Below are 27,831 nucleotides of genomic sequence, written 5' to 3' on the forward strand. Positions count from 1 at the left end.
GGAGTACAGCTCAATGCTGTAATGTATAAATGAAAAGCGTCAATCATTAGGAACTTGTGTGACACAATTCCGTTTGCTTTCCCAATAGAATCGAATGCATTTCTGCAGGGAAAGCACATTAAAAGTTTCTTCTTCTCACATACACTCTTTGCTGTCAGGTTCATACTTTGAATATAATAGTAATATTTGTTAAGTTGAATTTCATGCCAGAGGCTATGAACTGTTATTTTTATATTCATTTCATCAAATATTTATGAAGTGATTACTAATTGCTAGGAGCTCTTCTGGGCACTGGAAATACAGTGTGAACTATCAAAAACAAACTCTGAATCACTTAGCCTTTAGTCTACTGGAAAATACAGAGATAGAAAATAGGTAATTAGAGTAAAATTGCTTATCATTAACATAGAATAAGAAAAACTCAAAAAAGCTGTTGGAGCATCACATCCCCCCCCACCCCCAGGGAAAGCTTCTAGGAAGCAATACTGCAACTGGATCTGTATATGATACAGTTGTCTGTCGGGAAAGTGGGGAGGGACAATACATAGAGCCAACAAGTCCAGAAAATCTGTGCAAAGCCCTAGTGGATTTTTAGTGACACCTCATTAGCTAAAGACTGAATTGGCTTTTCAGTACTTTCCCAACTTTTCCTCAGTCTATTTTTCCTACCTCACCCACCATCCATGAGCAATTTGTGGTTATTCCCTGCATTGATGTGCTCCCCTATGACTGTGTGGAGACCTGGGTCTCAAGTTCCTTCCCTTTTCCTGGTGAATGCCACCCTTCATCAACACTCAACTAAGCTGCATCACCTCCTGCACTGACTAGAAGGCTTTTCTACCAAGAATTTGTTTTTTCCTCTCAACTCCCATGAGCACTGAAGATAAACAGAGCAGCTCATCTTGATCATGGGCTCTTTGCTTGTCTCACACTAGAACATGAGCTTCTTGAGAATCAGCTCTATGCCATCCACTCCTGTTCTTATTGCAGGAATATAGTAGCTGCTCCGTGCGTATTTGGCTGAGTGGAAAATGCTCTGGGATGTGTCTTGTGGTTGTTTGATCTGACTTTGGTATTAGTTTCACTGTCTTCTTAGAAAACTCAATAAGGAAAATAGTTAAGAATAAGGCCTGAGATGCTAGACTCCCTAAATTCAATCCCAGCTGCACCAGTTATCAATGATACGATCTTGGGGACATTACTTGAATTTTCTAGGTTGCATTTCATCTGTAAAATTCTGTTAACAATAGTACCTTCCCCTTGAAGTTGGTGAAGAATAAACGAGTGTATTCATGGCACCTAGTAGTCACTAGACTAATGTTAGTCACAGATACTATTGCATTGTTGTTTTCTAAACATCAATTGGCTCCTGTGGGTACCTTCTCTTCTTCCTGCCCCAGAGGCTACTGTAGATTCTCAGCCTTCCAGCCTCAAGAATCTCTCCTCTTTCCTCTGGAGAGCTTATCCATTCATGGCTCACCTGCTCTTGGTCTCTCCTTTGATTTTCTCCTACACTGGGCTCCAAAGCCCTATCTCTAACTGCATATTAAACATCTTACCTTAAGCATCTGTTTTCTCATACTCAATGTACTCAAAGTACTAATTTCCATCATAAATCAATTTTCTCTTCCACTTTGTACATCAAACTGTATCTGTTAGTCATCTTTTAGTCAATTAAATGCAGTTCTTTGAGGTCATCTTTTACTTGTCTACCACAATCAACCACAATCAACCACAATACCAAACAGCAGCTGTATTTCCATAAATATCTTCAAATGCTTCTCTTCATTTTTTCTAATTCTGAATTACTGCAACTTCCTAGTTATTTCCAAATATTACCTGATCTCCAAGGTTCATTTTAACATATCATATTTTTTTCTATGTCTTCAGCTCAAAATGCTCCCCAGGCTCTGAAAATTCTCCCTCTTCTTAGATGGAGTTGCTATTATCTGGCCTTGCTCCAGAACTGCCAGAATTACTAGGGCAGGACCTTTAGCAGTTGTGGTTTAAGAGCAGTTACACCATATCCTGGTTGTATGAACTTGGGGAAGTGGATTAAACTCTCTGAGCCTCTGATTCCTTGTGTTTGAAATGAGGATGCTGACAGCTTCTTTGCAGAGTTGTTATAAAAGTTAGATATGACACAAAATGTGCTTTCTGCCAGGTAGTATGCCCTCAGTAAATGGGTAGTGGAAGTAGTAGGAATGATAGCTGTAGCAGTAGAGAAGAAAGAAAATGAGCAGATACATTTAGAAAAATGCTGCCATAGATGTATAAAAAGCATGGTGAAAAACCAGGACAAACATGGGGAACCAATCACTGCTTTGGGGGCCAAAGAAGACTTTCCAGGCGAAAGTTCCTAAATTGAGTCTGGAGGAAACAGTGAGATAATCAGCCAGTGTCTGCTGGCAGATTGTTAAGTTCATAAGGCTATAAAATATACGTCACTAATCTCTTTATTTAAGCCCCTGCTGAGTTGGTTTTAGATGGACATTTTTGGCAAATTATCCTTTTTCTTTGAGTTTAGAGTTCAGAAAAACATCTCCCTAGAGAGCTGATCCTGTCTTTCTTGCAACTAGTCTTATCATGAAGCCACAAAAGAACATCTAACAGAGAGAAATACAGTCAGCTCTAAATCTGCAGATTGCAAATGGGACTATGATTCCTGCAAAGGTCTATCTGATGTCCCCCAGATCTCTAACAAAAAGAAGCTGCTCCCTGTCTCCTCACCGCTACAGATTTTCCTTCCTGGAACCCAAGGCTCTGCTTCTGGTGTCAGCTACATTCTCAGCCCCCCTTCCCATCCCTGACTCCTGGTGAACATCCCTGCTGGGTCTTCCTTACTGATCTTTGAGGTCACTGGCAGCTTGCCAAGCCTGGGGACCACAGGGAAGATCCCCTCAGTTCTTTCTTAAACTTACTGCTGTTTTTCTCTCCTCTTTCCTTCCTCAAAGGGGAACCAGAGGAACTAAAACATACCTGGATAAGAACTGGAAGGCAAGTCTTTGTATCCAGAGCCCTGACACAAAATGTAGCTGGACTACCTTCTGAGAAACCCTCAGTTACCCCAAACTCTGTCTGGCCTGTACCCCTAGTGTGCTTATCCATCATTATGTGACACTGACCCCAACACTTCGTGACTTAAACAACCTTGTATGAGAATTCTATTTTACACATAAGCAGGTCCATTGCTCAAAGTCATTCACCTTTAGAGATCAACTCATTTACCTTTTTGTTTCTTAGAATCAACTACTGGGAGTGAGGTTGAACCATGTGACTTGACTATTATTTGTTAAATAATGTAGAGCCCCTAGTCCCAACGTGTATTTGAATCTATTTATAATGGTATGTATGAATTAAATATGCATATGCTATATATGTATATATCCATATGTATATTTTCTATATATAGATCCATATATATAGATTTATATGTATTGTATGTACATATAATATACTAATATATGTATATACAGATCACATTAATATATATTACATAGATAGGTCATATAAATATGATGTAAACATAAGTTCTTGGCACATAAAGCTTTATCTGTATGTGTATATATATATATATATATATGTTTACAACATATTATTTCATCAATTCTCAAGGTAAATCAACGAAGTAGGCACTATTATCTCTACTTCACAGATGAGGGAATTCTTGTGGAGAGGATAACTAACTCATTCTAAGACCCCAGAGTTAATAATCATTAAGGCAAAGAAAGTTGGTACTTCATTGTGAAGAGATAAAGATGACTGCTAAGATTGCTGCCAATTCTGAAAGTCTAGGATTCCAAGTTGTTCTTGTTTCTTCTTCTGCCTTTCTTGTGATTTGGAGGACAGTAAGTGAGAAGGTAGAATTTTCCTTAATTGCAGGATCGAGGAAAGGATTAACATGGAGCTTAAAATACACTGCTGTCTTCTAAGAGTTGTCAAAGTAAACTGTGTCCCCAGAGACATTTAAAAGGAACCTGATCACACATTTGCACATGGCTATAGTTGAGAAAGCTGGTAGCTGATCTACCAAGAGGGATCTCAGTGGAGTTTTATGAGCAATACTTTGAAATATTTTGCGTAAGATATTAGTTTTTAATTACCCTTGCTATATTTTAGTTAATTCTGGCCATCTGGAATCTCAGTTACCATTTGAACATTTATTTAAACACTTTATAAAAGCTTTTTAGCTAAAGGAGAATGGAAAATGTCCCATGGAAGGCTAGAAGACAGACCTTATAGATTAACCTGTTCCTGAGATGAGATGTAACTGCTTAATCTGCTGAACCCCATGCACCTACCCTATGAATCAGCACCCCTTTCTCTAGAATGTGGTGCAATTCACCTCCTTTAAAGGAACATGCAGCAGTGTTGATTGAGATAGACATTTTCCAATTTAGAAAACTTTTGTGACTTCTCCTAGCTTGCCATTCCAAAACTGTAAGACAGCGGACCTCCAAGCATTATCCCCAACCCACCAGCAAAAGTTTTACCAGGGAATATATCAGAAGTGCAAATTCTTGGGCCCCACTCCAGACCTATCCACCATCTGTGTTTCAAAAAATCCTCCATATGATTCTGATAAGGTTTCACAACCACTGCTGTGAGACTTGCCCTGGCCAGCTTATTTAGGCTTATTTCCTTCTGCTTCCTTATGAACACCCTATGACCTAAACACCCTATACTCTCATATTTTTGTGAGTAAGTGGGTAAGGATATATGTGTAAGGATATATATTTCATGTATGTATAATTTCTCTCTCCTTGCCTCTGTGCTGTCTACAATACCTGGCTTACACTTTCTCCTCCATCATTCTTACCCAGTCTGTAAAATAAAACTTGGAAGACATTTATTAGAGAAAGCCTTTCCCAATCCCTCTACTCGATAAGACTTTTTACATCTCCAGACTAATAATGTATTTAATAGAATTTATTTTAATGGGTAGTGACTAAGAGTTTACTATTTATCTAATCCAGTTTATGAGCATGATCTCTGTATTTAGCTTTGTACTGGGTGTTGGGGATAAAATGGCAAAGAAGGAGTCCAGCTCTATCCTAATGGAGCTTATAAATAAATTAGGGGCACACTTTTGCCATCTCCTGTCCTAGATTATAAGTTCCTTTCAGAGCACAGGGTCCTGTGTTTCTGGATATCCTCCAAGCTATATAAGTTATTGTGGGCATGGTAAAAATGATGCAGTAGTTTTCTCTAGTTTGTGTAGTCTGTGTTGTCCCTAAACAATACAGGCAGATGTGGATAAACAATGCCTTTTAACTGGGAATTTTGTGATTCTGAGCATCCTTCAAGTCTTGAGATTTAGTATTTTTATCTTTTGCTTCTTTATGTTCTTTTTTGTTTGCTTCTTTATGTTTTACCATTAGATCCTTCTGTGTTTCTATTTCCACATCTGTGAAATGGATGCATTTCAGTTCCTTTCTTAAAATAGTTGTAACAATTGAATAAGAACTATGGGTTATGCTTTAATAGGGAAATAAGTAACAGGTATTAGCTCAGCCAGTATTTTTTGGCTGACAACACAAAATGTGCAAATTTGACTGTCAACTTCTGTCTAGTAGTCTTATACACATATTATAGGGCAGTTCATGATAGGACAAATTTTTCTATTAATAACAAGGTCAATGTAATCCATATATAGAAATTAGAAAGTAACCACAATGTATAAAAATCAAGTTACCAGATTTCTTTTCAGTCCGTGTTCTATGGACAAATACTAGCATATTATAAGAAAGCTTCTTTAGTTAATGCTACAATTAATTTTTTATAATCATTTTATTCCCACCTACTTTAATTTAGATTTTTGAGTGCAGCTTTCAGCAGGATGTTTACTTTTCTATATATGCTTTGCTTGGAAGCAAAGATTGGAGACATGAGGAAAGATCTTGAAAGATATGAGGTGTCTTATTTAGGGTTGCTGCCTCAAGGATGCTAAGTCCTTGGTAAGAATTTTGAGTCTTTAAGTGAATGCTATAATTAGAGCTTCAAATAAGGGCTTTATATTTCCTATTTCATTCCATAATCATATATTCAATGTAAGACATGGCAGCAAATTGAAGAAGATGTAGAGATAAAATTTAAATAAGGCATACATCTAGACAGAATTACATATTTTTATTTATCCTAACCAAGTGCATGTAATTTGGCCAACCTAACTTAAATTTAAACAAAATATTCCCTTTTACTTATAACTAATTTTTAAATGGAGAAAGGATTTTTGCCAATTTTGCCAACTACTCCAGATTATGCAGATATAACTTGCTACTACTGTCTCTGTGACAAGCAGTCACTGCATCTCACCTTAGCCCCTTTTGGTAGGAGCTCTATAGGCAATTTTATGCCAGGGATTCATTGTCCAGGGAACTGATTGTATATGTAAAACTATAAAGGGTTTGGTAAAATATGCAGGATTCCCTTCAAAGTTGAGTTTGAAAGGGAAACATGTTACCACCATTTACATCTCTGTAGCAGCAGAGTAATCTAGAACAATGTAAATTGATGCAAAGAACATTTGGGCTGCAGAATATGGTGAGTTTGCCATGCCTTGGGCATCTGGCAATATCCTTGGTCAAACTAAATTTAGAAATTAAACTTTTGTGAAAAATGTCATGAGCACCAGTATAAAAGTATCTTCTATAAATTCCATTACATTCCCAAGATGATACTGTGAACATGAACATCCTCTTGAAATCAGCCTTCACACTGAGCTGCATACCCAGCCCTTCTTAATTTTTTTATTTTGAGATAAGGTTTCTTTAAGTTTCTCAGGATAGGCTTGAAGTTTTGGTCTTCTTGCCTCAGCCTCCCACAGTGCTGGCATTACAGATGTGCACCACCACACCTGGAGGCCTTGCTCCTTTGAAAGCTTGAGTCTCTGTAACACTGGAGATCCAACAACAATTTCTGAAATCTGCTCTTTACTCAACTTCCTGGCACCTGGCTTTGAACTTCAAAAATCATATATTACCAACAAGGTAAAGGCAATGTCTATTTGCCACTCATCCCTCTGTTGCCTTCGTTGGGGTGGTGGGTGGAAGGGGTTATACTTGAGCTCTGGTCTGAAACTGTATTGAACAAAATAAGATACTCCTATTTAGAATAAAATGCACCTGTGATAAACTTGTCTGGAATTCAGAACCATTCTTACTGCTCTGTTTGAGGCAGGATACTTGGGTTGCAAGCACTGCCTTTAGGTGACTAAATTAGTTTGCTGAAGCTGTCATAGCAAAGAATTATGAATTGGATGGTTTTGAATGGCTCACAGTACTAGAGTATAGAAGTCTTAAATGAAGGTGTCTCTAAGGCCATGCTTCCTCTGAAAACCACAGGGGCAGGATTCTTTCTTATCTCTTCCTAGCTTTTGGTGGCAGTCTTTGGTGTTCCTTAGGTTGTTGCTCCATCATTCCAATCCTCTATTTTCACATGGTCTCTGCACCTAAATTTTTCTTGTTTTGTTAGTACATGTTTGCAGTACATAGTGTTTACATTCCTTGTGTGGAGTTCATAAATGTACATAATACATCTTATTTTTCACTCCCTTTCCCTCCCTCCCCTCCCTCTATCTCTTGATCCCATTCCCTTTGAGAAAGATCTATCTCCCTACTTCCTATTAGCTATATTTTATTTTGCTCTTTATAACTTGGGTTTCTCATATAGAAGAAACCATGCTATATTTAAACTTGTGTGCCTGATTTATTTCACTTATGTTGAAACATCTTATTACCTGAGATGAAGCCTACTTGGTCATGTGTGATCTTTGCAGTGATTTGTTGCATTCTGTTTGCTAGTGTCTTGTTGGGGATCTATATTCATTCTTTAAAGAAGTTGAGCTATAGTTCTCTTTTTCAGTCAGATATTTGCTTGGTTTGGATACAAGGTAATAGTAGCTTCTAGGAATTACTTTGAGAGTACTCTTTCTCTTTCAGTTTCATTACAGTTTGAGGAGTATTGGTGCTAGATCTTCCCTGAAAGTTTTGTAGAGCTTAGTAGTGAATCCATCTGGGCTTTTCTTAGCTGGTAGGTTTTTATTGCTGCTTCAATTTAATTGCCTGTTATTGGATTATTCAGGATTTTAAACCTTCTTGGTTCCAGTTTTGTAATTCATATGTATCTAGGAACCTGTCCATTTCTTCTAAAATCTCCAATTCATTGGTATACAAGTTTGTTAAGTAGTTGTTAATAATCTTCAATTGTGAATTCACCTTTTAAATTTCTAATTGCATTGATTTGGATTTTTTTCTGCTATTTTTTTTTTGGTTAGATTGGCTAAAGGTTTGTTTATTATGATTATTCCTTTGAAGAACCAAGGCACCAAGTCTTCAATTCATTGATTCTTTATATTTTTTGTCTCAATTTCATTGATTTCTGTTCTCATCCTTGTAATGTCCTTCTTTGTTTGAGCTTTGGGGGTTTTTTCTTATTAATTTTATTGATACATTTTAGGTATACAATATAATGACATTTGTCATTGGAAATTTGCACCTTTACATATTCTATCTTGGTTCTTATTTTTCCCCATTCCCCTGCCTTCCCTTCAACCCTTCCAACCCTCCTCTTCTTTATATAGTCTAGATAGTAGACTTTTGTCTGAGGGACAGCTGGTAAAAATTTTTTCCCACATTATGGGTTGTCTCTTCACACTGTTGGTTGTTTCTCTTGCTGTGCAGAAGCTTTTTAATAAAAAGAGATCCCACTTGTTGATTGTTTGTGCTAGTTCACGGGCAACTGAGGTTTTGTTCATGAAATCTTTTCCTACGTCAGTGTCCTCAAGAGTTCTACCTAACCTCTCTTCCAGAAGATTTAGTGTTTCTGTTTTCATATTTAGATCTTTAGTCCATTTCAATTTTAGTTTAGTGCATGATGAGAAATATAGGTCTAGTTTTAATCTTTGGGCAAATTTATTAAAGAAGCTATTTTTCCTCCAGTGAGGGTGTTTGGCTCCTTTGTTGAAGATGAGGTGGCTTAGTGTGTCTGGAGTTGTTTCTGCATCTTCTAATCTGTTCCACTGGGCCTCAGGTCTGTTTCTTTGCCAGTACCATGCTGTTTTTATCAGAGTAGCTTTGTAGTATAGTTTCAAGTTGGAGATTGTAATACCCCCTACCTTGTCTTTGTTGCCTAGAATTGCTTTTGCTATTCTAGGTCTCTTCTTGTTCCAAAGGAATTTTTGGATTGTTTTCTCAAGGTCTGTGAAGTATGCTGTTGGAATTTCAGTTGGCATTGCATTGAATCTATATAGCAGTTTTGGAAGTATGGCCATTTTCACTATATTGGTTCTTCCTACCCAAGAGCAGGGAACGTCTTTCCATTTTCTGATATCATCTTCAATCTCTTTTTTTTTAGAGTGCTATAGTTTTCAGAGAAGAGGTCTTTGATTTCTTTTGTTAGGTTGATTCCTGGGTATATCATTTTTTTAGATGCTATTGTGAAGGGTGTTGTTTTCTCAGTTTCTTTTTCAGTGAGTCTGTTGTTAGTGCACAGGAAGGCTATTGATTTTTGTGTGTTGACCTTGTATCCAGCTACACTACTTAATTTGGTTATTAAGTCTAGAAGACTTTTGGTGGAATTCTTGAGCTTTGGGTTTCTTTTTATGAAGATGTCAAGCATATTGGACTAGGGCTTGCCCTAATGACTTTTTTAAAAAAATTTGATTGCCTTTGTAAAGATTCTACTTCCTGATAAACTCACATTCCAAGGTAGTGAGGGGTAAGATTTCAATATACTTTTAGGTGCAGGGAAAACATAACTAAACCTATAACACCAATTTAAACAAAATGGAATTTATTGTAAAGACATGAGGTGATTTATTTAACTGAAAGAAGAAGAACCCAGGTAACTCAAGGTTCAGGGAACAGGACCAAGTCCCCAGCCTTATAAGAAGGCTGCTGCTAGAATTAAGGAGCCTCCATTGGCTTTCTAGTCTTTGCATCACTATCCAGATATCAAGCCCAGAAGATAGTCTGGCTGGGTCACACATTGGATTGAAAAGTCAGAGTGCCATTGTTTTCTTTCCCAGAAATTATATAAGAGCAGAAAAGATAAAATTCCCAATGAATTTGGGGTGCTATTACCAAGAGAAAGGAGGGGGATGTTAAATGGCAGGAAAGGAGCAAAATTAAACTGAGAGAGATATCTTTTTGTCCACATTAAATTTGTTATTAGCTCTATGTTAAAATAATTTTGTGGTGATTATTCATGTAACTAATTCGAAAAATTAATAATAATAATTTGCCCGTCTTATACATCAAGAGTATGAAGGGAATTCCAGCTAATCATAATTCTTTCCATTACTGAGTTCTCTTTAGTTAGATTTTGTGACCATGTCAGTTTTATAATGGAGAAAAATGATCTCCCAAGCAAACTCCTCTCTCATTGTCTGATCTTTGGTTCTTGTGCTCTGGTCCAGAGCAGGACACCCCTGCCCCGAGATTTGCCAGCCAATGGAGGCTTCTTGGTACCATGTGCTCAGCTGCTCCTCTGAGCCTGGGAGGGAAGAGTATACTTCTGCCCTCCCACTCCCAAGGCACTCAATTCTCATGCTCCAACTTGGACCTCCCCTTCTCATTCCACCCTCTCTCTTCACCTTTCCTACCACCACCTCTTCAGAGAATATAACCATTGTTATATTACTTATGCTTGAATTAAGATGAGAAAAGAAGAGGTGGGGAAAATTAACAAAGTGAACTGCATAAAATTAGGGGTGTAAGGGGGTGGCTTATTTTTAAATAGTATAACAATCTTAAAGAAGAGACTTAGCCTCTAGCTTGTCTTTTTGTACTTAGTTTTTAACTGTTTTGAAAAGAAGCAGCTGATAGACCTGCTGTAGCATTTTGTCTTTTGTCATATCCCATGCCATGCTGGGGCATAGAAAGGGTAATCTCCAAGGCTGGAATAACAGACAGGAGCAGTCTGGGAGTTAGAAACTCAGCTACTTGTGGGGCAAGTTGTAGCTCTTCCTGGAGGAGGAAAGAACTAGTACCATAGGCAGAACATTGACTCACAAAGGGTGAGAAGTTAGTTCTATGAGGGAGATCAGGCCCCATAAATAAGATAGGGTGCTCTCAAACAATAGGTAGAAAATGATGGAGGAGGGAATATTTGAATTTTACATTCTCAGCATTAGAGAAACAACTAAATAGTCTGTTCCAGAAGTAATGCATATGAATTCTGTTCATGAGTCATTGGTCCAAACCAGTCCCTTGTCCCCAACCAATTTAAGGAGGCTAGGAAGTACAGGTACTCTTACCTTTGGAAACTGGATATACTTACCAAGCAATAGCAGTGACTTCCATAGCTCAAGATGCAGACACCAGATCACTCTAAAGGGATCTGATTCAGGAGGTCTGCATTTTAAAGAGGCCTCCTCAGGTTCATCTGTGCATCGGATGCAGGGTGGGAAAGGGAGGGTGAAGGTAAATCCTGGACCATAATTCAAGGAGCACAACTATAGAGTGCCACCTCAGTACAGCAAGGTGATCAAGAGAAAGGGAACAAATCTGAGACAAGAAAAAGTGTGGGTCACCTCAAATTATAATCAAATGGGCTGCAAATGCCCTAACACTGCAGCCCAGAGCCCTGAACAGAAGCTCCCCAATGCCCAGCCTTGAAGGGGGCATTGGAACTGTGACTGAGAAAGACAAAACCCTCGTGTGTCAAGCTCCTCCAGGAGTTGAAGAGGAATGGGAAGCCAACTCCAGGAAGTAATTTTTAGATGTTACCTAAAGAATATTTTTATATTAATTGAAGTATAATCACTTTTTCTTTCTTCTGTTCTTCTCTCTTCCTTTTCTTTCCCTCCCTCTACTGCTTGTTTCCCTTTTTATTCCCTATTATTCTCTCTTTTCTTATTATTTTTATTCTCTGCTTCCTCCTCTGGAATCTTCTCCTCTTTTTCAATATTTCCAATTCTCTGATTCCCTCTCCCTCCTCTCTTTCATGCCTACTATTCTCCCTTTCCTCTCCCTCCCACTTCTCCTTGCCCATGGCCACACCCACTCTATTGCCTCTCCAGGTATTATGCCATCTGCTGCCAGCCTTTGGTTTACAGGAATAAGATGACCCCTCTGCGTATTGCATTAATGCTGGGAGGCTGCTGGGTCATTCCCATGTTCATCTCTTTTCTCCCTATAATGCAAGGCTGGAATAACATTGGAATAGTTGATTTGGTGAGTATCTACACAAACCTTCTGCTTTGCTGTCTAATCAACCTTGCTTGAGATTTTAAATAAACACATAATATAAAGCTGGGCAAATATTCTAAGAAAGATTCTGACAGTGGTCTGAGCAATAGTTTTTTATGAAGCTAACATTTCTGAATGTCTACTAATAGAGTCTCTCCTTGACCAAACTTAGGGTCCTCTGAATTATCTTCCCAACTAGGCCTCAAATTTGGGACTTTCCTGTCCATATTCACATGAGTTTATTTTAGCAAGAGTCCCAGTAGTTTAGCCATAATCCCCTACCCTCAATATCTGGTCAGGTTCTCATCTCTACCATGCCACAAGTGGTGTCTGATCACTCTGACCTATCTTCAGGCAGAATCCTGCCTGGATAGTTTAGCCAGGATCTCTCTTACCCCTGATTTTTCCTCTTTTTTTTTTTTTTATTGTATAGAAACATCTTTTATTCGGCTAATATGTCCCAAAACAGGTCAGTTGGTAAAATAGATTCTAGAGAATATGGCCTATACACAGCCCTACCTCCCCAAAAATAACCCTGGGGGTGAACATTTCGCTCCCCCTGGGCTCATTGGGCATAAAAATGCTTGGCAGCTCTATTTATTATCTAGGCATGGGGCACCATGTCCATGTCCCTCCCCTATTCCTAGAGTGCAGCAGCAGTAGGTGGTCACAGGTCTCCCCTCAAACCAGCCTAGTCAAAATTTTTGCCCCACCGCAAATATGAAACCAAAATAAAGAGCAAGCAGGTCCCCTGCACTGAGGTGCTGGGCAGGGCCCACTGCCACATCTCTGTGCTTTGAGAAAAAGATTTGTTTGGCACTTTAAAAATAGAGGAGTGACCAGGGCTAGAGGCCAGAAAAGGTATCATAATTGGCAGGGAGAGACCATTTGGCATTAGTGCCCCTGGGAGAAGAGAAGGGAGATGCGCAGGATGTAAGAAAAGTAGGAAGGGGCCAGGGATTTTTCCTCTTAATAATTTTCTATCTACTGACCGTCACCCACTATGCTTCTTGATTATAGATTTTCACATTCCTTTAACGTGTTTAGAGTTAAGCTCAACTGTTCTCCCCTCCTGCAAACTCCATCATAGTAGTTCCTATAATGTATTACAATAGTAGTGAATAAAGTCGGCCTTATTGCTTTAACAAGTGTCATGAATAATTTTAAACATTATTTTATGCCAGAAGGCACACTAAATACTTTACAAATAAGTCTAACAATATCCTATAGGGAACAGAATAATTATATCCCCATTTTACAGAGTAGAAAAATCTAGTCTCTCATGGTTAAGTAACGTACCTAATACCACACAGCTTGCAAATAGCAGAACATGCATTCAAGGCTTAGCAGTCAGATTCCAGAGTGGAAGGTAGTTGTCCCAAGACCCCATCATCCCATTTCACATTGAGAATCTATAAAGTCTACATTGACCCAGAAAAATTATGTCATCTGGGTAGAGGCTGCCAGGGAATGAAGGGAGCACTGGGCACAAGTACAGAGGACTAAGCCCTGAGCCCAGCTCTGTTACTGTCCCACTTCCTGAAGAGCTGTGATGAGAAGGGCATTTGTCCCTAGAAGAAAACAGTTTCTGTCAAGGGTACATGAGACATGTGTGCCTAGCATTTTCCAACCCCTGAGTATTGGTTTTCCAGAGAATCAGAACCAATAGGGTAAGTTGTGTGTGTGTGGGGGGGAGACTTATTATGAGGAAGAAGTTTGTGTGGTTACAGAGGTTGACAGGTCTCAATATCTACTCTCCGCAAGCTGGAGATCCAGGAGAACCAATATTTCAGTTTAGGTCCAAATCAGTGTCCTGACACTCAAGCAACAAGGCAGCAGGAGTTTCCTCTTTGTGTTACTGTTTTTTTCAGACAGAGTCAGCCTATGTAGTTCAGGCTGGCCTCGAACTCACTGCTATATGGATAAGACCTTGCACTGGGGAGGAAAATCTGCTTTACTGAGTCTGCTGATTCAAATATTAATCTCATTCAAAACTGTTCTCACAGACAGAATAATGTTTTACCAAATGACTGTGTACTCCACAGCCCAGTCAAGTTGACATACAGTTAACCATCTTGTCCTGTCTAGATAATATTTAAGAGCCCTCCAGTTCTGATGTACCAAAATTATAAGGAAGATCAAAATCTATGGTCTGGATTCATTAGCAAAGATATGTATTTTCTAAGGAAGTTTCAGGCACTCACTTAAAAAACAGTCCCAGGATCCCTATAGTCCAGGAAGGGGAATAGAGAGGAGATCCTGGGAGCACACACCACCCTAACAGGTCCCAGGGAGAGGGAGCTGTCCCTTCCCCTCTGCACTCCCTTCTTAGCCCCCAATCCTACCTTTTCCTTTGTCTGGGGAAGTCCTCTAAACCAAGGCCTGGGCCGGGGTTTGCACGTGGCATGTCCACATGGGAATTCTTCTCCCAGAGGCTGAAGAGTAAAGTACAAAGAGGAGCATGCAGGGAAATTGTGGATATTTTCTCAAATCTCATTTCATTTATTTTAGGCTGTCAGTTTTACTTTTCTTGGGACAAATGAAATCCAAACTTTCAACTAAGATTGTTTTCAATACTACTGCTATTACTATTAATAATAATAGTAGTAATAATAATAATAATAATAGCCAAGAGATGTTAAACACTTACTGTGCATCAAGCTCCAAGTTAATCAATAGTCCTGGAAACCTCTTTTGGGCCTCCGACAACTCTATAAAGTAGACCCTATTACTGTCTTCATTTTATAAATCAGGAAATTGAGGGTGAGAGAGGTTAAGTTACTAGCCAAATTCATTGGTAAAAAGTAGTTAAAGTCCAGATTTACTGTACCCCAGAGTCTATGTTCTTAATTTTTCTGCAAATCTTACTCCCCAGTGGATGAGATCTTTGGAAGCATATGCTTTTGTAGGTGGGTAATTTTTAGTGATGCTCAGCATTGTTACCTTCTGATGTGGAGCCTCCAAGGGATATAAAAAGTTTTTGTTTACTCATAAGAGTGAGATAAAAACACCTCCATTTACTTCCCTTAACTAGGGAAGGGACCATCTGCTTATTATTAACTTGCCTTACCTTCATCTCACGCACAGTGCATCTTCTAGAGAGAAGCTAGTGGAGCCCATATGATCACATATGTACAACTGATTTTTTTTATTTGTAGCAGTTACATTTTATAAAGCCTCCACAAACACTTAATTAGCAAATACTGCATATTTGCTCCCAGGGAAAATACAGGCTATGTTCTTGCAAGTTTCTGGTCGTATTTTCATCTACCAATCAATATATAACCATATTTTATGTGTGCTTCTGTTTAAAGACACTGATTTAATTTGTATTGTTAATTCATTAACAATGAACTGATGGCTAAGGCAATATAATCCATGCTTGAATCAAGCTTATGTAATACATGCATACTTGGTTAAGGTACTTCACAGCTTTCTTGCATGTGGGGAACACAAGACAACACTTTAGCACTATGTTTGGGCCACTTTAAACAGGGAAATCACTATCCAAAATCACAAAAAGTGTAAATTATGTGGCAAAAATAGCAAAGAGAACACTCATTGAAGTGAAACAAGAAGGTAGTGTATGGCTTTGTTTGACTTTAGCTGAGAAACTATTAGACAACTCGAATTTTTCACTGCTCTATGCACATGTGTGTCTGTAAATGACTGTGGAATCTGTTGCAAGTATTGCTTTTTGAGGTTTCAAATAAAGTTTAGTGAGCAGGTAAATTTGTGGAATTTGGTTTGCACATAGTATGTCCAAATGGAATTCATGAATAATGATAAGTTGCATACCCATTTGCATAGATCTGAACATACATACAAATATGAATAAGACTCAGGGTAAGGACCTACTCCAGGGATTTCATTTGCTCAGTCAAATCACCTGTGCTTTTAAAGCTAAGCCTGCCAGAAATGCTCTACTTTATCTTCAAATTTTACAAGTAAGAAACCACACCAACTCACTAAAGGATTATGAACTTAATATGAATTAAAATCACTAAAAATTGAACTACATGTTCACATGATAACTTTCAGACTATTTCCCAAACATGCTCCAAACCTAAATGCAAAGACCATCAGATAGGCATATGCCTATCAGGGAAATGGCCCAAAAGCTTCAGAAGGCAGTGACCAAGGAGAAAATGAGCAGTGATCAGACAGATAGCTGAGGCTGAATTATGGCATTTACCCTGAGTGATGGAGGGTGCTTTGCAGGATTTGGGACAGAGGAGTGACATCGTCTGACTTGTGTTGTAAGAGTCATTCTGACTGCTTTGTAGAGAATGGCTATGGAGTGACAGAAAATAGGGAAAACATTTGGGAAGGAATTACAATAATCCTGGCAAGTCATGATGGTAACTTGGACCAAGAGGATAGTAATTAAAGGTGATGCGAAGTTTTTAGATTTCAAAACTTTTACTCCATAATTATTTATTGATCACCCCCTGTTTGTCAGAAGCCACTCCTGTGTCTGAGATATGTTACTGAGAAGAATAGATAATGATCCATCTTCTTGTAAAGTTTATAGTCTATCAGGAGTATACAAATAATAAATGATGATATAAAAATAAGTAGGTATCTGGAATCCTAGGAGATAATTACTATGAAAAACAGTGGATGGAATGGCAGATTACAATATTACATACCGTGTTAGAGTAGGCTTTATTGAGGTGACATTTTAGTAAAAGCTTTAAGGAGGTGAGGTAATTGGATTGTGTATCTTGGAGAATATGCTGAGTCAAAGGAAAAGCTAGTGCAAATGTCCTAAGGCAGTATGTATCTGATATGTCAAGGTGTGGCTGATACAGAATGAGGAGAAAAAGCAAACTAGGAGGTTAAAATAACTGAAAAGGAAAGATAATGTATGACTTCGTATATTTTTATAAGGACATTGGCATTTACTCTGAATGATATGGGGCATGTCTTAGTCTCTTTTCTGTCACAGGGACAAAATACCTGATGACCTAAAACTTCAAGGAAAGGAGATTTATTGTGGCTTGTATTTTCAGTTCATGGCCAGTTAGCTTTAAGGCAGAAATAGTATGGAGGAAAAACATCACAGAGGAAAGCTGTTCAACTCATTGCAACCAGGAATCAGAGAAGGAAGGAATTCAGGACAAGAATACACCCTTCCAGGTCACCCTCCCAATGACCCACCTCCATCCAAGCTCCACCTCCTAACAGTACATTCAGCTATTGAACATTCATCAGTGGATGAGTATAGCTCCTTCATGATCCAATTATCTTCCAAACATGAGATTTGGGGGATATTTTAGATAGAAACCATAACAGGGAGCTCTTGCAGAATACTGAAAAGATTAATAGCATGACTTAAATTATATTTTAAAAGAAGCCCTTTTTTCCTGTTAAAAAGTATATGAGGAGTTGGCTGAATAATCTAACAATTAAGAGATGATGGTATTGTAATGTTAGGTGTAGCAGTGGACATTATGGTTTTTAATATGGTTATATTTTGAAAATTTAACTGAGATTTTTCTGAAATATTGAGAGAGGGGTGTGAAAAAATATTGGACCAAATGACTGAAGATTTTGGATAGAGCAACTAGAAAATTAAAAAGAATGACCATAAATACAGTGGGAAAGTTCTGTGGATGGAATAGAGTTTGTAGGGTGAGAAAAATCACATGCATGGTTTGGACAACATACATTTGAGGTACCTATTAGATATGAAAGTGGAGAGATCAGTAATAAGCTTAGATACCAAGTCCAAAAGATTATAGGCAGTCTTGACTGGATATCAAACTAAGGCATTCTCAGAGAATTAAGCCATATGACTCAATGAAATACCATAGGGAATGCAGGTATATAGACAAGAGAAAATGTTTAAGAAATGAAGAGATACTTACCAAGGAGAGCAGTCTGGAGGTTGAGATGCCAAGATGCCTGAAATTTGAGTGACTGAGTTCCCATAGAGATGGAAACTTTAAAGATATGAAAATAAAATTCAGCAAATAATTTTTTCCTGAAGCATTTGTATTGGACTAGGGGCAAAAATAAAAAATGAAAACAATCAAGCAATTGAGCTGGAAGCAACTGTTGGAAGGCCAAAGACTTGGCAGTGACTTTAGCAAGCTCCTAATTCTTGGAAGACACAAATTAAATCAATGGGAGAGCCCATTAAGGCAGAGGGGTCCAGCAAGCATTCCTAGGGCTCTAATGGAAACATCTGAGAAACTATTCCATAGAAAAACTACTCTGAAATGTGCTACACACAGCCTAGACGTGATTGAGATGTTACTTCCACATTCCATCTGCAATTCCATCTGCAAGTTCCCTCTGGCTAGGATACATCTGTAATTTTTTCACATAATGCTTGTCATTTAATCAAAAGTCACAAGACATCAGAATAATAAACATAAAAAGACAACAGAAACAGTCTCATAGACAATCTATGTAATGGAATTATTAGACAAGGACTTTCAAATAATTACTTCATATAATTAAAGGAAAAGTTGAAAATACAAAGAGCTTCCCTAGGGAACTAGACTCTCCAAAAACAGCTTTGGAGCTAATAAATGTAGTAAATGAAATAAGTGTAATGATGAATTTCATAACAGATTAGACACAGCTGAAAAGACCTATTCAAAGCTGTCAGTCACAGATTCAAGAAATTTTATGAAATTCCAGCAGCTTGAGAGAGAGAGAGAGAGAGAGAGAGAGAGAGAGAGAGAGAGAGAACACTATATTATATTTGGGAAATTCATTTTTTAAATGCTAAAAATCAAAGACAAAGAAATAAACCTCAAAAGCAAGAGAAAAAAGATCAATTAAATTTGAAGACAAAACAAGACTTACAGCCAATCCTGCAATGAAATGATGAAAGTGAGAAGACAGTGGAATAACATCCTTAAAATGATGAAAAGAACCTATTGCGTAGATTTCTATATCCAATTAAAATATTTTTCAAAAATGAAGTAGCCCAACAAAAAAGTGAGGGAAAATTTCAGCAGCAAATTTGTACTAATATCACTTTAAGGAAGAATATTAGTAAGATAAAAGAATATTGATTACTCATATAATAATAATAGTGTTTTGTGAGTTTTTATATACATGTAGAATTAAAATGGATTTAAAACAGCATAAAAGGAAGGAAAGAGGTGGATAAATAGAGACAAGGTGTAAAATTTTTGCATTGCCAAGGAAGTGGTAAACATATTAAGGAGATTGAATTAAGCTATAGTCTCTAAATATAGTCAAAGAATATATAACCAATAAGGTCACACAGGGAGAAATAATATAACAATAAAAATTGATTATTCCAAAAATAACTAGGGCAGAAAATAGGTGCAAAACCCATGAGAAATGAATAAAAAACAACAAGAAGATAGACATAAATATAAATCAAATAATGATTACAGTAAATATTAAATGAATAAATTCTTCAAAGACAAGCTGCTATAAATAGATAAAGATTGTCAAAATGAATCAAAATAAAATGCAAATGTGTGCTACTTGAAGAGATGCCCATTACATACAAAGTGGCAAAAAGGTTACTATGTCATATATGTACTAATGAAAAATAGCTGAAACAGCTCTACTATTATAAGTGATATAATAATAGTCAAGGCAAGTAGTATTTTTTGAGATAGAGATATTTTATGACAAAAATATCAATAGAATAATATACTGTAACCTTATACTATATGACTTAGGACACTAAATATCTAAACAAGTAATAAAGTTGAAATTTTGTGTTTATATCATATATATGTATATATGATTTTTCCATATCATTATTCATGCATCCATTCACTCTGGGTACAAGCTGACCTCAAGAACAGGAAGTGACATTGGGATTAGTTCCTCTCAGTCAAGGGCTATTAATAGAGAATATTGGCATCATCAAGCTACCAGCAGGCAGTATTCACAGTTGAGAGAAAAGTCCTTCAATCTTAGACAACTAATGTTTCACAGAACCCTGGACAAGACAGATTTATTCCAGGAATGTAATGCAATCAGTATAATTTGTTGCACTAATGAAAAAAATGGAGAAAACCCACATGAACATTCTCACTACTGCAGAAAATGAATTGACAAAATTTAATATTCATTAATGGCTTGAAAAAAATCTTCATCAAACTAAGAATGGAAAGACAGAAAGAAGGGAATGGAATTAATATGAGAAAAAGAAAAAATGGAAACAAAGTCTTTGTAGATAGGAAGGGGTGGAGGGGTTGAAGGGACGGCAGGGGAATGGGGAAAAAATAAGAACCAAGATGGATTATGTAAAGGTGCAAATTCCCAATGATGAATGTCATTATATTGTATACCTTTAATGTACCAATATAATTAATTTAAAAATTCTTCAATTAAGTAGAGGGCAATGACAAAAAAAGAGCAAAATTTTTGGCAAGTATTATTCATAGCTGTAAAATATTGGAGGACTTATTGCAAAAACATCAGTTTTTTTCACTCATTTTATCTAACTACAGTCAAAATCCTTGAAGATTTTTAAGAAAATTGATAAGCTACTTTTAAATTTTACATAGAAGTATCAAGATATAAGAATAGCCAAGGAAATCTTTGAGACGGCCCACAGGTCAAAGACATTTATTACCAGATATACAAAATTAATAGTTACAGAAATTTAAATAGCATAATTCATACTTTTTTGAGAAAACAAAATGTAAAATTCAAACACAGAAATGCACACATATAGTTCCCTGATTTATGACCAAAGATATACTGCAGTACAGCTGGGTAAAGGTGTTCTTCTCTGTATATGCCTGAGAGTCAATGGGTATCATAAGTGAAAAATGTAATCTTGTCTCCGATATTACACAAAATAGAAAAATTAATTCCAGAGGGGTTGAAGAATTCAATGTAAAAACTAACACAGTAAAGATGATTAAGATATAATGAAGGAGAATGTCTTTAAATGATTATATGTAAAAATGCCATTATACTGAAAGATAAAGTAAACAGGTCATCAAATGTATTAACCAAAAGTACAGGTTCTTAAAACTTCTGTCACCAGATACTAGCAGAAAGTGAAAAAACTGATCAAAGAGATTTGCAAAACATAAATTTGACAAGATATATCCATAATATAGAAGAAGTATTAAAAATCAATAAGAGTGCTATAACTCACTTTTTGAAATAGGAAAATACCTGAATAATCAATTCTCAAGATAGGATGTTTAAATGGTTAAACAGCAGTTAACATCATTAGTCATTATTCCTAATAATGCAGAGTAAAACCACAATGAGAATCTGAAGGTTCATGGTAAATTTAGACTTGATTTAAATTTATTTTATTTAAATTTATTTTATTCAAAATTCCAATAAGGCAGTGTGAGGTGACTTACTTGGAGTGAGGCTGAGGATATAGTGCAAGAAAACTGTAGGGTGACAAAAATAGGCAGAATTTCACGGTTCTAAAGGCAGTGCACTATCCCCGTGAGGGAATCAGAGTGATAATCAGAAACAGAGCGACAATCAGAAACAGAAGTCTTACATACTTTCCATAGAAAGTGCTGTTTGTGTACTGTAATTATATGGACAGCAATACCTGGGACACTATTGATATCAAAGCTAGAATGTGAGACAAATTCTAATATCAGCTCATTGGACAGGGGGTTGCAGATACATGAAGTGTTTTACTGATGTAATCACACTTTATAACCATTACAAGCAAACAAATAAATAAATCCAAAATGAGATAACACTACACACTGGCAGTACTCAGTGTTGGAGAGGATGTGGAGTAATTGGAACTCTCCTGGCCCAATAGTAGAAACATAAGTAGTTGGAAAACATTTGGCTATATGTCCCAAAGCTGAGTTAACCCTGTGGTACAGCAAAATCAGTCTTAGATAGATATATTCCTTGGAGAAATGAAAGTATGCACACACACACACACACACACACACACACACACACACTTTTACAAGAATATTCATAACAATTTTGTTCAAAATAGGCAAAATGTGAATATTGCTCAAATGTCTGTTAGTGGAGTGGACAATAGTTGAGGTCTATTTCTTTTTTATTAGTATATGTGATATAAAAATTACATCTGTTTGGGGAAATTGGTATATATATGTATATATATATTATCTTGATCATATTTGATCTTCCTTATCACCAACCATTCTCCCTTCTCCAGGTTCCTTCCCCATCTCCAAAAAAGTATACCTGCCTCTTTCCTACCATTTTCTCTTTATTTTTCTCTTTAAATTATTTAAATTTGGGATTTCTCATATAAAAGAAACTGTGATATTTAACCTTCTGTATCAAATTTATTTCAATTAACACTATTGAATGCAATATACCTCAATATAAAAAATAAATTATAGGTACCCAAAGTAATATGAATAATACAGTATTAAATTAGATGCAAACTATGTTTTATAATTGCTTTGTATTAATCTGGAAGACAAATTAGTCTATGGTGTTAAAGAGTGGCAGTGACAGTTGAGCATAACAATGATTGAGAGGGATAATTGGGAGGCTTTGGTATGCTAGCAATATTCTATAGATTTGAATAATATTTATACAGGTATATTTACTTTGTAATCATCCATCCATCTGTATGTACATTCAGTATGTACGTACTTCATAAGTATTTTATCTCAACTCAAAAAGGATGGAGGGTTCAGATAGGTCAAAAAATAGAGGGCTTATTTAAAATGAAGGCTGGACTTGGCCCCATAGGGATGGTTAATAACTGACCAGAGCAATTTTATTGGAGTGGTTAGGTCAAACACCTAAGTAGTGTGGGTTCAGGAGAGAATGAGATGCAGTAATATTTAGGCCCCTAACTCTGGTTGGATTCCAAGTTCCCTTGGGGTCTTGCCCTACTCAGACTATACATGGCAGTTTCTGGTATTCATAAAAAACACATTACAGGAGCTTGGTGGATGCCTAAAATCATGAATAATACCAAACTCTCTATATATCCTGTTTTGTGTGTGTGCATACATATCTAAGATAAAGTATTACTAGGTGGGCATGGTGGCACTCACCTGTTATCCCAGCACTCTGAGGCAGGAGGAATGCAATTGAGTGACTTTCTGAGACTCTGTATCAAGACAAAAATAAGTCAATAAAAGGAACAGACATTTCTCAGACAAAGAAGTAAAAGCAACAAATAAATATATGAAAAAAATGTTCAACATCACTGGTCATTCGAAAGATGCAGATGAAAACAACATTGAGATTCTATCTCATCCCAGAAAGAATGGCTGCTATCAAGAAATCAACCAGTAACAAATGTTGGTGGGGCTGTGGGGAAAGAGGAACCCTGCCCCACTGCTGGTGGGAGTGTAGACTGGTGCAACCACTGTGGAAATCAGTATGGAGGTACCTCAAAGAACTAGGACTGGAAGTCCCATTTGACCCAGCTATTCCCCTACTGGGTATCTTCCGAAAAGAAAAGAATAATACCACAGAGATATATGTGCACCCACGTTTAAAGCAGCACAGTTTGTAATAGATAAAACTTGGAAGCAGCCCAATTGCCCATCAACTGGTGACTGGATAAAGAAAATGTGTTATTTTTTTTATAAAATGGAGTAATACTCAGCCATAAAAAATGAGAAATTAGAGACATTTGTAGCTAAATGGATGCACATTGAGGCCATACTCCTAAGTGAAATAAATAGGACACACATGTGTAAGTACCAAATAGTTTCTCTAGTGTGAGAAAGTGAAAGTGTAAATAAGGGTTAAAATGATTAAAATGAATAAGTGATAATTTGAAATAGGAAGAAAAGGTCCAACAGGGTAGGGGTGGTGGGAGGGGAAGGGGAAAGGAAAGAAGGGAAAGGAAAAATTATGAGAAAAGGAAAAAAAATGGAAATGAAGTCTATGTAAATAGGGAAGGTTGGAGGGGGTGAAGGGCACACAGGGAAAAAATGGGGAAAAAATGAGAACCAAGACACGTCATGTACAGGTACAAGCACCCAATGATAAATGTAAATGTATTGCATACCTAAAATGTACCAATAAAAGAATTTAAGGAAAACAAAAAAGGGTCCAGGGATGTAGCTCAGTGTTAAGGTCTTGTGTTCATTCCCCAGTACCACTGGCAAAAAGAGATCTCTGAAGTACAACTTATAAATTAGGCATAGTAAGAGATTGACAACATTGACAATAAAGTTGAAAAATTATAGCTATGTAGTGTGATAAGATTGCCAGTATTACTCTTCTTGCACTTTGGGCCATTATGAAGTAAATTAGGGTTACTTGAATGCAAGTCCTGTGATAGCAGAATAGCCAACTGGATAACCAAAGTGGCTACTAAGTAATGAATGAGTATAGCTATGCTGGAGAAAAGAATGACTCACACCCTGGGGTTTGTGGGGCAGAGCAGTATCATGTGAAATTTCATCTTGCTACTCAGAATGACATGCAATCTAGAACTCTTTAGCTGTTTATTTCTGGAATTTTTGAACTGCAGTTGACTACAGGTAATTTAAGCCTTGAAAGGTGAAACCAGAGATAAGAGGGAAATACTGTATTCTGGTTCCCCATGATTCTAAACTATCTACTTTTTCTTTCTCTCAAGACCAGAGGCCCCTCATGGCCATTACTCTGTATTAGTATTTTGAATATTGTGTAATCTGAATGAGCAAAACTTTTATCAGGATGCTCAGTGAGCATAGAAATAGTTTGGAAAGGTGCCCCATGGCATCTTCCACATATCTGGGTTTAAAATTATATATAGCCAAAGTTTGCAAATATTAATAAACTTTAAAATTATTTTTTAAATTAACTAGCTAAGCATGGTGACACACACTTGTAATCTCAACACTCAAAAAGCTGAGGCAGGAGGATCACCCCAAGTTTGATATCAGCATGGACTACATAGTGAATGCAAAGCCAGCCTGAACTACATAGCTAGTAACTAACTAACTAAACCAACCAACCAGCCAGCCAACTTGCTTGCAACACAAAACTCTAAGCTTCACTACCAAGAGATTTAGATCCAGTATCGGGGGTGAGGGGAGGCTCTGCATTTACAATGAGCACCACACATGACTCTGTTGTTACTGACCTACAGACATCCTGTTAAGAGACACTGATAGAACATAGGCAAGCAGAAAAGGTAGGGAGAAGAAGGCAGAGTTCCACTATTGGTGAGTGAATGGAATGGAGAATGATTATCTCCATTTTATTTCTACTCTTTCCTGAGGTTTTCAGCCCCTCTTGTCATACACAGCTTTCTGAGCTCTGGGATAGATTTATGTTCTTTTTCTACCATCTAAATGCTATGATCTATAGGATTATAAGAAAAAAAAGATTTGCTGATGTCTTTTCTTTCCTTTTCTTTTGTCCTTTTTCTTCTTCTTTCCCTGTTTCCTTCCCTTATTTGTATCCTTTTCTTCTTTTCACTTTTTTCTTATATTTTTCCTCATTTTTTCTGCTACTTTCCTTTCCCTACCCTTTCTTCCTCCCTTCCTCATTTTCTCTCTCCCTCCAACTCTCAGATAGAAAAAAGGAAGTTCAACCAGAACTCTAACTCTACGTACTGTATCTTCATGGTCAACAAGCCCTATGCTATCACCTGCTCAGTGGTGGCCTTCTACATCCCATTTCTCCTCATGGTGCTGGCCTATTATCGCATCTATGTCACCGCTAAGGAGCATGCTCACCAGATCCAGATGTTACAACGGGCAGGAGCCCCCTCAGAGGGCAGGCCCCAGCCAGCTGACCAGCATAGCACTCATCGCATGAGGACAGAGACCAAAGCGGCCAAGACCCTGTGCATCATCATGGGTTGCTTCTGCCTCTGCTGGGCTCCATTCTTTGTCACCAACATCGTGGATCCTTTCATAGACTACACTGTCCCCGGACAGCTGTGGACTGCTTTTCTCTGGCTTGGCTATATCAATTCTGGGTTGAATCCTTTTCTCTACGCCTTCTTGAATAAGTCTTTTAGACGTGCCTTCCTCATCATCCTCTGCTGTGATGATGAACGCTACCGAAGACCTTCCATTCTGGGCCAGACTGTCCCCTGTTCAACCACAACCATTAATGGATCCACACATGTACTAAGGTGAGTGCTTAGGGGGGTGAATCAACTTGCTACTTTGCATTATTGAAAAGGGGTAATACTGCAGCTTTCTGTTTCCAGGAGCATTAATCCTGAAAACCTGAATAGTATTTCTAAAGACTAAAGAAGATTCTACCATGGAATAGAGTAGTGGGTAAGGGTACAGTTTCTGAAAGGAGACCAATTTGCACTGAAATCCAATCTCCATAGTATGTTACTTTGAGCAGGTCATTCAAACATTCTGAGCCTTAACTACATTTTTTTTTTTTTGTAGTGGGGATCGAACTTGGGTCCTTGTGCTTGCGGGGCAGGTGGCGGAACCACTGAGCTAAATCCCCAGCCCCGTTAATTGCATTTTTTAAAAAAATTATATTATAATCACTAAATCTACATCACAGGGTTTTTGTGAGGGTCAAGTCAGTGCTGAGCCTGACATCTAATAAGGACTTAATAAATGTTATCTAAGAAACTATTTTAGAGTAATGATTACAAGCATGGGTTAAAGCAGAGTAGACTTTATCATGACCCTCAAGGCCTCACCTAACCACCTGTATAATCTCTCTTCCATGTATTTTCCTCAACTGTAAAAATGACAATAAAGATGCTATCATTTAAAAAAGATAATAATATTATCATTCTTACAGGGTTTTACGACAATTAGAAATAATGTGTTTATAGTGCTTGACTCTTGGTCCTCCTAACATTACAAATAATTTTATTAATATTAGCAGGAACAATAATAATTGTATATTACCTGATAACCTGAGATAAAGTGATAAACTAAAATAAATATAATAATAAATATGCCATAAGGTAAATGATATAATGGAGTTATGGGCAATCTAGAATAGGTTCATGAATACAAAAGAAGCTGACCTGTCCTAAAAAACTCAGGGATGGCTTCATACAATAGCATTCTACAAGAATTTAAGACAAGGAGATATATTAGGGAAGCCACCCAGGCAAATAGCAGATAATTTAACATGAAGAAGGCAATGGAATAGGAAAGAACACAGGATGGTCAAATGATTTACCCAAGGTCACACAGATTGGTAGAGGTGGAAGTGACTTTGGAGTTGAATACTCAGTGTCTGGTTATGGTGCCTCTTTCCAAATCCTGAGAACTTTCTGGCTCCCTGGGCAAGAACTGTCCTCATTTGTGACAAGCTATGTGTAGTAAGAATGTTTGTCTTGCAGCAAAGATGAATTATCAATGACAATTTTTCTTTGCCTCGAGATTATAAGCGTGCTGAAGAGTAGTTCCTTCTTTGAAATAATCATTTAATTTTTATGACGATGACAGTATTCATTTGTTCTGGCTGCTGAAAATTGAGGGATTTTCATTTGCATGAATGTGAGAAGGAGAAACAGGAATTGCTGTGGGATACAAATGCTGTGTATCAGAGGCTGCTCAGAAGCAGGAATTCCATTTTCAGTTTCCAGTGTGGGCAGACTTGTAGCTACAGCCCGGCATGGTATGGAGGTTCCAGCTGGTGGAAGGGCCTCAAAGGCCACTCCTAGAGGCTGACATTGTCTATTAATTATTATGCCTTAGTGAGTGTCACAGAGAGAACCCAACCAGAGTATGTGTACAAGGCCTTCTGTGTGGGTGCC

General features: G+C 37.4%; 1 protein-coding gene across 10 annotated transcripts in view; it reads left to right on the forward strand.

Annotated features, from left to right (window-relative positions):
- Window positions 1-27,831, forward strand: part of Htr4 (5-hydroxytryptamine receptor 4) — a 171,851-nt gene that overhangs the window by 92,850 nt on the left and 51,170 nt on the right. For all 10 annotated transcript variants that reach the window (XR_015438860.1, XM_087180620.1, XM_087180619.1 and 7 more), the window contains 2 exons: window positions 12,023-12,176; window positions 25,652-26,220. Coding sequence is in view for 9 of the 10 variants with exons in the window: in XM_087180620.1 (XP_087036746.1) it covers window positions 12,023-12,176; window positions 25,652-26,220 (723 nt within the window). In the remaining variant the exon portion in view is untranslated. The remainder of the gene's footprint in view (window positions 1-12,022; window positions 12,177-25,651; window positions 26,221-27,831) is intronic.

The sequence above is a fragment of the Heterocephalus glaber genome, unplaced genomic scaffold (genome assembly GCF_053883595.1).
Source record: "Heterocephalus glaber isolate CG9 unplaced genomic scaffold, H.glaber_assembly_v1.0 deba00001463, whole genome shotgun sequence".
NCBI classification, from domain to species: domain Eukaryota; kingdom Metazoa; phylum Chordata; class Mammalia; order Rodentia; family Bathyergidae; genus Heterocephalus; species Heterocephalus glaber.